The 12,719-nt window shown below is 45.7% G+C and overlaps 1 protein-coding gene across 2 annotated transcripts in view; it reads right to left on the bottom strand.

The window, feature by feature from the left end:
* LOC130296576 (ABI gene family member 3-like) overlaps positions 1–12,719 on the bottom strand; it is a 64,110-nt gene that overhangs the window by 30,612 nt on the left and 20,779 nt on the right. For both annotated transcript variants that reach the window (XM_056548254.1, XM_056548255.1), the window contains exon 7: positions 7,384–7,488. In XM_056548254.1, coding sequence (XP_056404229.1) covers positions 7,384–7,488 — 105 coding nt within the window. The remainder of the gene's footprint in view (positions 1–7,383; positions 7,489–12,719) is intronic.

Raw genomic sequence — 12,719 nt, 5'->3', positions numbered from 1 at the left:
CCGGCAAGGGGAGGAAGAGGAAGTAAGTATTTATGCATTTTAACTTGATTGGGCCAGGCATCAATTAGTGGTGCACTGGCCCTTTAAATTTCAGTGAGCCGGCGCGCACCAGGAGGAAGACACAGCAGGACCCGACTGGTAAGTGACTTGGGATGTCCAAGAAGGCCTCCGCAGAGAAGGAGGCTTTAGCGGCTGGAGAAATCCGTACTGGAATAGTCAGGCGTGGAGAGGAAGAATTTACACCCAGTGATGCCTCTCCCACGTTCACTAGGTGCGAGCGTTTCCCTGACGCTGAGGACGAAGAGGACAGTCCTTTAAGAAATGTTCAGAGCTCGCACAGTATAAGCATAAGTTCTCGTTCCTCTGGCGAGTCCTCTCTTGCTGGGTCAGGCGAGACCGGTCCACTTGCATGGCCTCCTCAGCGGGAGGCACAGTAACAGGCTGCAAAGGATGCTGGAAAAGAGGAGCCAGGCGTGGGTTTCGCCTGGTGTGAACAAGATCTTTCTCCTGGCGGAGCTCTTGACGTCTTTCTATGTAGCACATATCAATGCGGGTAGCCAACTGGATGAGTTCAGTCAGGGAGGAGGGTATCTCTTGTGCGGCCAGACAATCCTTATTGTGGCTGGATAAACCTTTTTTAAAGGTCACGCAGAGAGCCTCATTGTTCCAGGCCAACTCAGAGGCCAAAGTACGGAATTGTATGGCATATTCGCCCGCTGTAGAGTCTCCTTGGAAAAGGTTCAACAAGGCTGTTTCCGCGGATGAGGCACGGGCAGGTTCCTCAAAGACACTGCGGACTTCAGAAAAGAAGGACAGGACGGAGGCAGTGGCAGGATCGTTGCGGTCCCAGAGCGGCGTGGCCCAGGCCAAGGCCTTCCCAGATAGTAAACTGACCACGAACGCCACCTTAGACCGTTCTGTGGGGAACTGGTCCGACAACATCTCCAGGTGCAGGGAACATTGGGACAGGAATCCCCGGAACCTCTTAGAGTCCCCGTCAAACTTATCCGGGAGAGACAAGCGGACTCTAGCAGTGGTAGTGGCAGCTCGGAGAGGAGGGGATGCTGGAGCTGGTGGAGGAGATGGTTGAGGCTGTGGAGGCAGAAGCTGTTGAATTATGGCGGTCAACTGTGACAGCTGTTGTCCTTGTTGGGCAATCTGCTGGGACTGCTGGGCGACCACGGAAGTGAGGACAGCGAGGCTTGGCAGCGGCACCTCAGCGGGATCCATGGCCGGATCTACTGTCAGGATCCGGACTAGCGGCTGGTGAGGACACTGGAGGTGGATCCTCTGTGCCAGAGAGGCGATGGCGCGGGTCGTACTGGGGGATCGGTTCTAAGTAGTTACTGGTCTTCACCAGAGCCCGCCACAAAGCAGGATGGATTGGCTGCTGCGGTAACTACCAGGTCGTGTCCCCGAGTAGCGACTCGACCCTTCTGGCCGCTGAGACAGGCGTGGTACAAAGGACAAGGCAAAGGCAAGGTTAGACGTAGCAGAAGGTCAGGGCAGGCGGCAATGGTTCGTAATCAGGGGCAATGGCAGAAGGTCAGATACACAGGCTAGGCAATACACAAAATGCTTTCTCAGGGCACAAGGCAACAAGATCCAGCAAGGGGAGGAAGAGGAAGTGAGTATTTATGCATTTTAACTTGATTGGGCCAGGCACCAATTAGTGGTGCACTGGCCCTTTAAATTTCAGTGAGCCGGCGCGCACGCGCCCTAGGGAGCGGGGCCGCGCGCGCCGGGAGCAAGACACAGCAGGACCTGACTGGTAAGGGACTTGGGATGCGACCCACGGGCGGGGACGTCCCGCCATGCGGATCGCATCCCCGCCGCAGGCAGGGGGACAGCGCTCCCGGTCAGGGACAGTGACCGGAGCGCTGCTACAAGCCGAACGCCGCGAGCGCTCCGTGGAAGCCGCGGGACCCGGAGCGCTCGGCGTTACAATACTCCTGTAATATACTATTTACTATTTGACTTTATGTATACTCTGGTGTTATATATGCCCTTTTTGGCTTAACTCTTTGCTCATAAGTAGTGTTGAGCGGCATAGGCTATATTCGAATTCGCGATATTTCGCAAATAAATGGACGAATATTCGTCATATATTCGCTAAATTCGCATATTCGTAATATTTGCGTTTATTTTCGCATATGCGAAAATCCGCATTTGCGAAAATCCGCATATGACAAAATTAGCATATGCAAAAAATTAGCATATGCAACTTTTCGCATATGCGAAAATTTGGACGCCAGTCTCACACAGTAGTATTAGAGCCTTCTTTACACCACACAAGCTGGAAGCAGAGAGGGATGACCACTGTGGTGTGTACTGTTGAATAAAAAAAACAAAAACACGAATATTCGTAATTGCGAATATATAGTGCTATATTTGCGAATATTTGCACATTCGCGAATATGCGATATTCGCGAATAAAATTCACATTGCGAATATTCACGAGCAACACTACTCATAAGTGCGTTTTCCCTGTACTCCATGTATCTGTACCTACTATACCCTCTCTACTTTTCCGCAGTTCTTGTTGTGCCTTGATTTTAACATCTCTTTATATTTTAAATGTATGTCAAATTGCATATTTGTTAAATAAATTACATCTCTCATTACTGGTTTTTCTTTGTCTGCGTATATGTTTTTGGAAAAACGAATGTAGCTGCTTAGTATGGCTAATTTTTCTGCAAAAGAATTGCAACTTTTTACTCCCCCCCCCTTGCCTGTTTTCTGGTGTATTTTGCACTATTTTCCTGCCTTTGACTTTTTTTTTTTTTTATACCAAGCATTTCATTATTTATTTATTTATTTTAACTTTTCCCAATGCTCATCATTTTTAGTTCCTGACCTAAAAATGGAGTATTGGTTTAAATGTTGTGCCTTATTAGACGTTTCAAAAAAGGCACAAACTGTTTGCACAACTCCTCTCTGCTTCTCTCCATTCATGTTGACGTAAAAAAAAAAAAAAAAATAGTGCACTGAAACAAATAAGCAAGCTCATCATTAATTATGTGATATATCTTAACAATGGAAACTGACATAAAGTGCCAAAAAAAGGGGTGAAAATATAATGTGTCAATTTTATGAAAAATAGGCACATTTAAGTACTTTGGAGTACCCCAAAAACAGCTTCTAGTTCCCCTGAATGGGCAACTTTTGTCTGGTTTAATTGAATCACATCCATTTTCAAGTTTGGTTTTAAGTATAAAGGGGTTCTCTGGTTTAAAACTATTTTTTTTTATTTTTTATCAACTGATGGTAAAAAGTTAAACAGATTTGTAAATTACTTCTATTGCTAGCTATCTTAATCCTTCCAGTACTTATCAGCTGCTTTATACTACAGAGGAAGTTGTGTAGTTCTTTGTAGTCTGATCACAGTGCTCTCTGCTGACACCTCTGTCCATGTCAGGAACTGTCCAGAGCGGGAGAGGTTTGCTATTGGGATTTGTTCCAGCTGTGGACATTTCCTGACACAGGGTGTCTGCTGACTCAGTCAGCAGAAAGCACTGTGGTCCGACTGGAAAGAACTACACAACTTCCTCTCTAGCATAAAGCAGCTGATAAGTACTGGAAGGATTAAGAATCTACAAATCTGCTTAACTTTTTGCCACCAGTTGAGTTAAACATTTTCCCCCCACCAGAGTACCCCTTTAAAGGAAGCTTGTTATAATTTCTAGGCTTCCTGAACAGAGAGCACCTTGAATGGTCCCTGGCAGTTTCCACCCCAATCACATGTGTTTCAGACAACATTAAAGCGTACCTGTCAGAGTTCACAGTGTAACAAATCCTCTCAGGGGAAGGGGGAGTGTCCCTCCCTTGTGGTGGTGGGAGATGATTGGTGTGTCTGCTCATGTAGCCTTGTCCATGAGTCATCTCTTGTCCATGACTCATGGAAAGGCCTGATGCTGCTGCAGGGCTGGTTAGTGTCCCAGTAGGTATGAGGACCCCATAGTGGTATTACAGTGGTCCCTCAACATACAATGGTAATTTGTTCCAAACGACCCATCGTTTGTCGAATCCATCGTATGTTGAGGGATCCGTGCAATGTAAAGTATAGGAAGCTGTACTCACCTGTCCCCGCCGCTCCGGACTAGGTCCTTACCGCTCCCGATGCTGTTCCCAGGGGCTCCCGATGCTGTCCCGCTGCTCCGGTGTCTTCTTTGCGATCCTCCGGCTTCTTCCGCATCTTCTGCAGGGTCCGGGCCTCACTTTCTGGTGACGTTATTACGCTGCTGCGGCGTACGTAGTGACATAATAACGACGCCGGAAAGCGAGGCCCGGACCCTGGAGAAGATGCGGAAGACACCGGAGGATCGCGAAGTGGACCCGGAGCCGCGGGAATAGGTAGGCGAACCTGCTGGGGCACATTACACTGCTATCCGACAGCAGCTTAAGCATTTTGCGCTGTCGGATAGCAGTTAATGCGATGGCCCCGACATATAAATGCATCGTATGTCAATGCTGACATCGACATGCGATGGCCTCTGAGAGGCCATCGTATGTCGATTTTATCATATGTCGGGGCCATCTCATGTTGAGGGGTTACTGTATTTTCTTTATTAAAGAGTACCTGTCGCCAAATAAAACTTTTAATATAGTGTTCTTTGTGTAATTAGCAGGTACTTTCCCATTCACTTGCTTTTAAAATTATCAACATAAATATATTTAAAATGTAATATAAAAAATGGACACTAGGTGGCTCTGTTCTGTTCCTTGCCACAATTAATACAGTGAGTTTGGTCTTTTCCCGGCCTGGCAGAAGTCCGAACTCAGGGAGTGCTTATCTGCACTGAGCTTGACTGACAGCTGCACAGAAAGTGAAAGCTCCACATTAGGTGTGCGGTACAGTTCCCCCACATTAGGTATGGAGTACAGTTCCCCCACATTAGGTGCAGTACAGTTCCCCCACATTAGGTGCAGTATAGTTCCCACCACATTAGGTGCAGTATAGTTCCCACCACATTAGGTGCAGTATAGTTCCCCCCACATTAGGTGCAGCATAGTCCCCCACATTGAGGGAACTATACTGCACCTAATGTGGGGAACTATACTGCACCTAATGTGGGGAACTATGCTGCACCTAATGTGGGGGGAACTATACTGCACCTAATGTGGGGAACTATACTGCACCTACAGACATACAGCCTTCAGCCATATGCAGCGTATGGCTGGAGGCTGTATGTCTGTGTACTGCCCCACTTCAGTGTTCCGACCACCGCTCCTCTGGTCCGGGGTCACAAGCTACTGCTATGGCCTATAGGCCATAGCAATAGGTCCCGGGAATGGAGTAGCGGTGGTCGGAGCTCCAAAGATGACGTTCAATTTACCATGCGCGCGTCGTCCTCCTCCTCGATGCACCGCTCCTCCACTCCTCCATTCACAAGGGCGCACGCACGTCAGTGACGTCCCTGTGTACGCTACCTCCCCTTGGCCCCTGCGTTTTTAAAGTTAACGCGGGGCAGCCGCAGAAATGTAACAGGGACATCCTTGTGTCCTGAAAAGATCTTTCGGGACACAGGGATGTCCCGAATGTGACACCCCGTGCGCACGCCTATGGTAACAACATATAAAAAGTTTTTGGATCTGACAGGTTCCCTTTAAACATCCTTCAAGAATTTTTTTTCCCCAATGATCTAGGAGCAACGTGGTGATGAACAAGGCTTTTCCAACATGACGGAGACCATGTCACAAAGCAGAAGTGATAACTAAGTGACTCTCCAGATCTCAGTACCATTGAAAACCTGAGGTCAAGCCTCGAAAAGGGGATGGACAATCAATAATATAGAAATTATGATAATCTCCAAGAACTGATTGGGTCAGTGTTTCCCAACCAGGGTGCCTCCAGATGTTGCAAAACTATAACGCCCAGCATGCCTGGACAGCCTTTGGCTGTCCAGGCATGCTGGGAGTTGTAGTTTTGCAACACTTGGAGGAACCCTGGTTGGGAAATACAGGATTAGGTAACAATGGTGACCAGTCAGGGTTTGGCCCAGAAGCTGATATCCACCATGTCAGGGGGAACTGACGACGTCTTCAAAAAGAAGAAGGGGAAGCGCTGTAAATATTGAGTCTTAGCATAAACTTGATGCATTTGTCCATAAAAGACTAAATGAATGAAATGTATTTAAATTTACTTCAGTAAATATCTAAATAAAAGCTCTAAAAACACTGAAACAGCAAACTTTTTAAAAGCCAAAACTTGTTGGTCTCAAAACTTTTGGCCACAACTGTAGGATAGCTGTAAATGCCCCACCTCTTAGACCCCCAGCTCTCATTCCCAGTTTCTGGCTGCCACATGCAGCAGGAGACTAAATGGGCAAGTGACCATTCTCTCCATAAGGGTACGTTCAGTCGAGCAGATTTACAGCGTATTTTACGTTGCGGATCCGCCGAAGGACCCCTGTATGCTGCCTTTACATGTGCCTGCTCGGAGCGGCAATACGCCACTACGTGCAGACACACTGAAGAGATGTGCAAGTCGCTGCGCATGCGCGGTGTACTCGCACACATCGCGGCTGCTCCCCCTGCTCTATGAGCTAGGCTGAGAGCTGCCACAATGTGCGAGTATACTGTGCCTGCGGCGTATTGCCGCTCCGAGCAGGCACATGTAAAAGGCAGCATACAGGGGTCCTTCAGCGGCGGATCCGCAGCGAAATACGCGCTGTAAATCCGCTCGTCTGAACGTACCCTAAGAGTGTCTCTGGATTAAATGTAACTCCCATAGACATGAATGGAGAGAACTGCAGACATGCATGGCCAACTCTTTATTAAAGGGGTACTCCGGTGCTGAGCGTTCGGAATAGTTCCCAAAGCTTAGAGCTGGTGTCGGGGCTCGTGATGTCACGGCCCCACCCCTCGAGACATCACACCCCGCCCCCTCAATGTAAGCCTATGGGAGGTGGCGTGGCGACAGCCATGCCCCTCCCATAGACTTACATTGAGGGGCGGGGCATGACATCACGAGGGGGTGGGGCCATGATGTCATGCGCCCCGACGCAGGCTGTAAGCTTTTGGAATTATTTGTTCTGAATGCTCAGCACCGGAGTACCCCTTTAAGTGTCTCATCAATGCAGTGGATGCCTCGCCTGGCCCAGAGATAAGACTAGAGATGAGCGAAGTTATAGTGATTCGATTCGTCACAAACTTCTCGGCTCGGCGTTGCTGACTTCAGCCTGCATGGTGATTGCGAAGTCCTGTTATATACAATTTTATCACTAGATGGTGCCATACTCCAGAATATTATTTATGCAGCATGTACAATTGTTTTGTTCATGCTCATTCCTAGACTCATGATGGATTATTCAGGGTGGCTTCCCAGATTTTATGGGGTCGGCTATAGCTAAAATTTCTAAAAAAAGAGAGTTGCAAAAGTACCTTCCATGATAGGAGCAGGGAGCAATAGTGATCCATTCACTTCAGGTTCTGGAGGAGGAGGGAGGTCACTGCACATCAAAGTATATTGGTCAGGGAAACAGGAGCCTAAACAATGAAAGAAAAAAGAGTCACTAAAGAAATACAGATGGGAATATATAGAGCAATTCTGACATCATAAAGTTATGTAGCAATTTGCAAAAAAAATAAAAAAATACACTTTGAATGCAATAACTTGTTTGCTTGTCTTTATAACATCTGAAAGAAACTTTATAAAAACTTTACACGACCATATTGCAAGGCGGTGGACTATGTGTAATGAACTAGGGAGGCACAGGTTCGGAATGGTGTGGTAATCATGGCGGACTGGAAAAGAAAATGCGCAAATCTCTGTGCACAAAACTATTTGCACAATCTTTAAATAGGAGGCGCCCGTGACTATATGTGGCACTGCCTACGTCTATCCAGCCACATGGGTGACCCAGGAGCAGTCTATAACCAAATGGTAGCCATCATCAACATGTGTACAGTCCCACTGTATATTAGGACCCCCCTCTCCTCACACACCCACAGGTTCACCATTTGTTGCTGCAGCCATCACGTCTACAGGGACTCTCTGTAATGGCACTCCTGTGGGAAAGAAACTCTGACATTCCTTCTTGGTTAGAGGGGCTGAACTGCTTGGCTCTAAAAAAAAAGGCCATGATGCTATTTACAGCTGATAAATGGCACAACTTATCTTCTCCACACCCTAAATCTCCACCTGCAACCAATCCATTGCTCATGTCACGTGTTTCTACTCCGGAGTTGTACAGTTCCTTCTGCTGTGGGTCCACCGACCACTATTGCATCATTCTGCCGACTACGCCAGAAGATGCAAAGGAAGGGCTAGTGCAGGGGTCTGCTGGTTGGCAAAATTCTAGCTAGGCAAAGTGGAGAAAACACTTAAAGGGGTACTCTGCCCCTAGACATCTTATCCCCTATCCAAAGGATAGGGGATAAGATGTCAGATCGCCGGGGTCCCGCTGCTGGGGACCCCCTGGATCTACCATGCAGCACCCACCTGTAGTGGCTTCTGGAACCGCTGGAGGTCCTCAGGCTGAGTCCATCTTGACCACCGGGACCGAAGATCATGACGTCACGACTCCGCCCCCGTGTGACGTAACACCCTACCCCTCAATGCAAGTCTATGGGAGGACGCTGCTAAGATAGTCTGATAGGTGATGATGTCATCCTGTGGTTCACAGGAAATCAGCTGACCCAGGACTGACCACTTTCTGACACACTAAGTACTGTGATTTTCTGTGGGTCAGACTTGTGATCACATGACCCAGGTACAGTATTATAAAATGTGGATGTAGCTGTGCTGGAATAAAAGAGAGGGTGCTGTAGGACTAGTGATGGTGAATGCATGATAAAGGCAAAAAAATCAAAAACAAAACCTGGAGTGCTTCATTAACCCCTTAAAGGAGTACTCTGGTATATGAAAACTTATCTCCAATCCTTAGTGGGGGATCCAATCGCTGGGACCCCCTGCAATCTCCCATACGGGGCCCCCGTAGTCAGCGGCAAGGGTCAAACCACTGCATTACGTGGCGTCAGACACGCCCCCTCAATACATCTCTATGGGAGAGCCAGACCTCTGCATTCGGCAGTCTCCGGCTCTGCCATAGAGATGTATTGAGGGAGGGCGTGTCGGCCGCCGCAACATGCGGTGGTCAAAACGCGCTATTTCGGCAAATGGAGCCAGGGGCCCCGTACAGAAGATCGCTGGGGCCCTAGCGGTTGGACCCTTTGCAATAAATTTTCATACCCCAGAGTACTTCTCTAAAGACACGGACAATTTTATTTTTGCATTTTTGTTTCTTCCTCCTCTTCTAAAAATCATAACTATTTTATATTTCTATCCACAGACCCATGTGAGGGCTTGTTTTTTGCGCTACCAATTGTCCATTGTAATGACATTACTAATTTTACCATAGAATGTATGGCACAACCAAAAAAATATTGTGTATATTTAAGTTTTTATTAGCTTTTTATAAAAAATTTTTAAATGTGATGTGACAAAAAAGCATCAATTTTGGCCTTTTTTTTACGTTTACACAGTTCACCCCACAGGATTATTAACATTATATTTTGATAGTTCGGACATTTATGTGCGCGGTGATACCAAATATGCTTATTATTTATTTTTTTCATGCTTAATGTGGGAAAAGGGGGCCATTCAAATTTTTATTGGGCGAGGGGCTTTTTCACATTTATTAAAACTTTTTATGTCACCATAGGGGACCATTCACAACATTCCTTAGATTGCAGATACTGAACAGAGCTATGCATAGGCATAGCACTGATCAGTATATTCGGTGATCTTGTTTTCTGGTCTGGTTGATGTCAGACCATAGAAGAATTTCGAAAAAGGAGAAAAAGAATTCACTGATACAGTAACACACCAAAATTCATTAATTAAAATTTTATTCAGAAAGATATCAATAAATACACAAGAGAACCAAATTACACACATAATGACTAATTAGTGCATGACACAAACACATTAAAAACATTAAAATTCTGGCTTACACAGGCCTCTCACCTACACTGACACCCGTCCTCATATGCAATGAATAAGATCAGTATTCCATAGCCCTAATATAAGCACCAGTCAGAGTGGAATTATACAATATGATATTAAGAGATGCAACTCATAAAGTACAAAATAGCAGCAAAAAGAATCATCTAAAGTGACCAGTGCCTGTGCAAAAAATACATATCAGGGAATGATAATACCAAAATAAATGCAACAGGTAAGTAAAAGTCAAATCACTCTAAAAGAATTGCAACTAATACTGTGTACTCTGATACTTAGCAAAAGAAATCCATGATCAGAAGCGAGCGTCCCAGACTGGAGCTGACCTGATGTATTAGACTGTAAAAGAGGACGGGGTCACCCGAAAACCCCACGTGTTCCGTTGCCTATGATGGCAACTTCCTACATCTTAGGCAACGGAACACGTGGGGTTTTCGGGTGACCCCGTCCTCTTTTACAGTCTAATACATCAGGTCCGCTCCAGTCTGGGACACTCGCTTCTGATCATGGATTTCTTTTGCTAAGTATCAGAGTACACAGTATTAGTTGCAATTCTTTTAGAGTGATTTGACTTTTACTTACCTGTTGCATTTATTTTGGTATTATCATTCCCTGATATGTATTTTTTGCACAGGCACTGGTCACTTTAGATGATTCTTTTTGCTGCTATTTTGTACTTTATGAGTTGCATCTCTTAATATCATATTGTATAATTCCACTCAGACTGGTGCTTATATTAGGGCTATGGAATACTGATCTTATTCATTGCATATGAGGAAGGGTGTCAGTGTAGGTGAAGGGGGTTCATGGTCCCTTCCCTAAGTTGTGCACTGGCATGTGTAAGCCAGAATTTTAATGTTTTTAATGTGTTTGTGTCATGCACTAATTAGTCATTAGTGTTGCTCACGAATATTCGCAATTCGAATATTATTCGCGAATATCGCATATTCGCGAATTTGCGAATTTCGCGAATATTGCGCTATATATTCGTAATTACGAATATTCGTTTTTTTTTTTGTTTTTTTTTTTCACAGTACACATCACAGTGATCATCCCTCTCTGCTTCCAGCTTGTGTGGTGTAAAGAAGGCTCTAATACTACTGTGTGAGACTGGCGTGCGAAAATTCGCATATGCGAAAATTAGCATATGCTAATTTTCGCATATGCGAATTTGCGCGTGTGTTAACTTTGTATGTGCTAATATTCACATATGTTAATTTTCGCATAGGCGAATATTCGCATATGCGAAAATATAACGAGAATATAACGAATATGCGAATATTCGCGAATATATGACGAATATTCGTCCATATATTCGCGAATATTCGCGAATTCGAATATGGCCTATGCCGCTCAACACTATTAGTCATTATGTGTGTAATTTGGTTCTCTTGTGTATTTATTGATGTCTTTCTGAATAGAATTTGAATTAATGAATTTTGGTGTGCTACTGTATCAGTGAATAATTTTTCTCCTTTTTCAAAATGGTTATGGTTCTTTCACTGAGTAGCACCCATTAATAGTATTTGGTTGAGCCCCCCTTGTTCTTTTCTTGTAGACCATAGAAGAAGACCCATGTTGGATCTCCAGCCGCCATGTTGGATGATCGGATCCCCGCGGGCGATCTGATCATCCATTCAAACATCCTCAATGTCGCAGATCAATACAGATCATGGCATCTGAGGGGTTAATGGCAAACATCAGCACTATCGCCGATACCCGCCATTACCGGCGGGTCCCTGGCTGCTGATAGCAGCCGGGACCTGCCGTGCATGATATGTCCTGGTACGTCCATGAACGTCCTGGTGCGGTAAGTACTAAGACACCAGGATGTACATTTACGCCCTGTGTCGTTAAGACGTTAAAATTTTGCTGGTTCTTCCTGCTAGAAGGATGGCGAAAGATGCTTAAGGCTGATCATTAGAGATGAGCGAAGTTACAGTAATTCGATTTGTCACAAACCTCACGGCTTGGTGGTTGCTGACTTTAGCCGGCATAAATATGTTCAGCTTTCAGGTGCTCAGGTGTGCTGGAAAAGGTGAATACAGTCCTAGAAGAGAGTCTCCAGTCCTGAAAGCACCTGAAAGCTGAACATATTTATGCAGGATAAAGTCAGCAACCCGCCGAGCCGAGAAGTTCGTGACAAATTGAATCACTGTAACTTCACTCATCTCTACTGATCATACATGGTTAAGTGACTGAACTATACCAATTAAACCAACAACAAATCATAGCTGAGCTTTATCTGGTTCCTTTGGGCAACAAACCCATGTGGTAGCCCTTGGGGGGGTGTATGGTAGTTGGGGTGTTGTTTCGGTAAATGAGGGGTTAATGTTAACCCTATAGTTCGTGATGCCAGGCTGAGGGCTAGTATGCTGAGGTAATTCTCCGGCCTATTGCCGCCCTTCCCAGTAACGATAGGTGCATGTATAAAATGACTGAAGGTCCACAAGGTACTTGAATTTGAACAAACTTTACTGAAAGGCTTGCGGTACATCCAATGCACAATAACAGTCTCTATATAGTGCAATGACTGACAGTTGCTGCGGACCTTGACTTTTAGATACAGTCTCTGAATTTAGGGTAATATTTGCAGATCCATCCGGATTTAGGGGATAGATAAGGTCCGGTGATCATGCAGAGTGCTTAGGGATTGATACACATCAATTTAGACTCGATCAGCCGTTGCCGCAAGGCTCGGGCCTAACTCACTGCGGGAGGTAGCTGTACAGGTCCTTCCTCGTCAGGAGCACAG

Source organism: Hyla sarda, chromosome 12 (genome assembly GCF_029499605.1).
Source record: "Hyla sarda isolate aHylSar1 chromosome 12, aHylSar1.hap1, whole genome shotgun sequence".
Classification (NCBI taxonomy): Eukaryota; Metazoa; Chordata; class Amphibia; order Anura; family Hylidae; genus Hyla; species Hyla sarda.
This window is presented reverse-complemented; position numbering and strand designations above follow the sequence as displayed.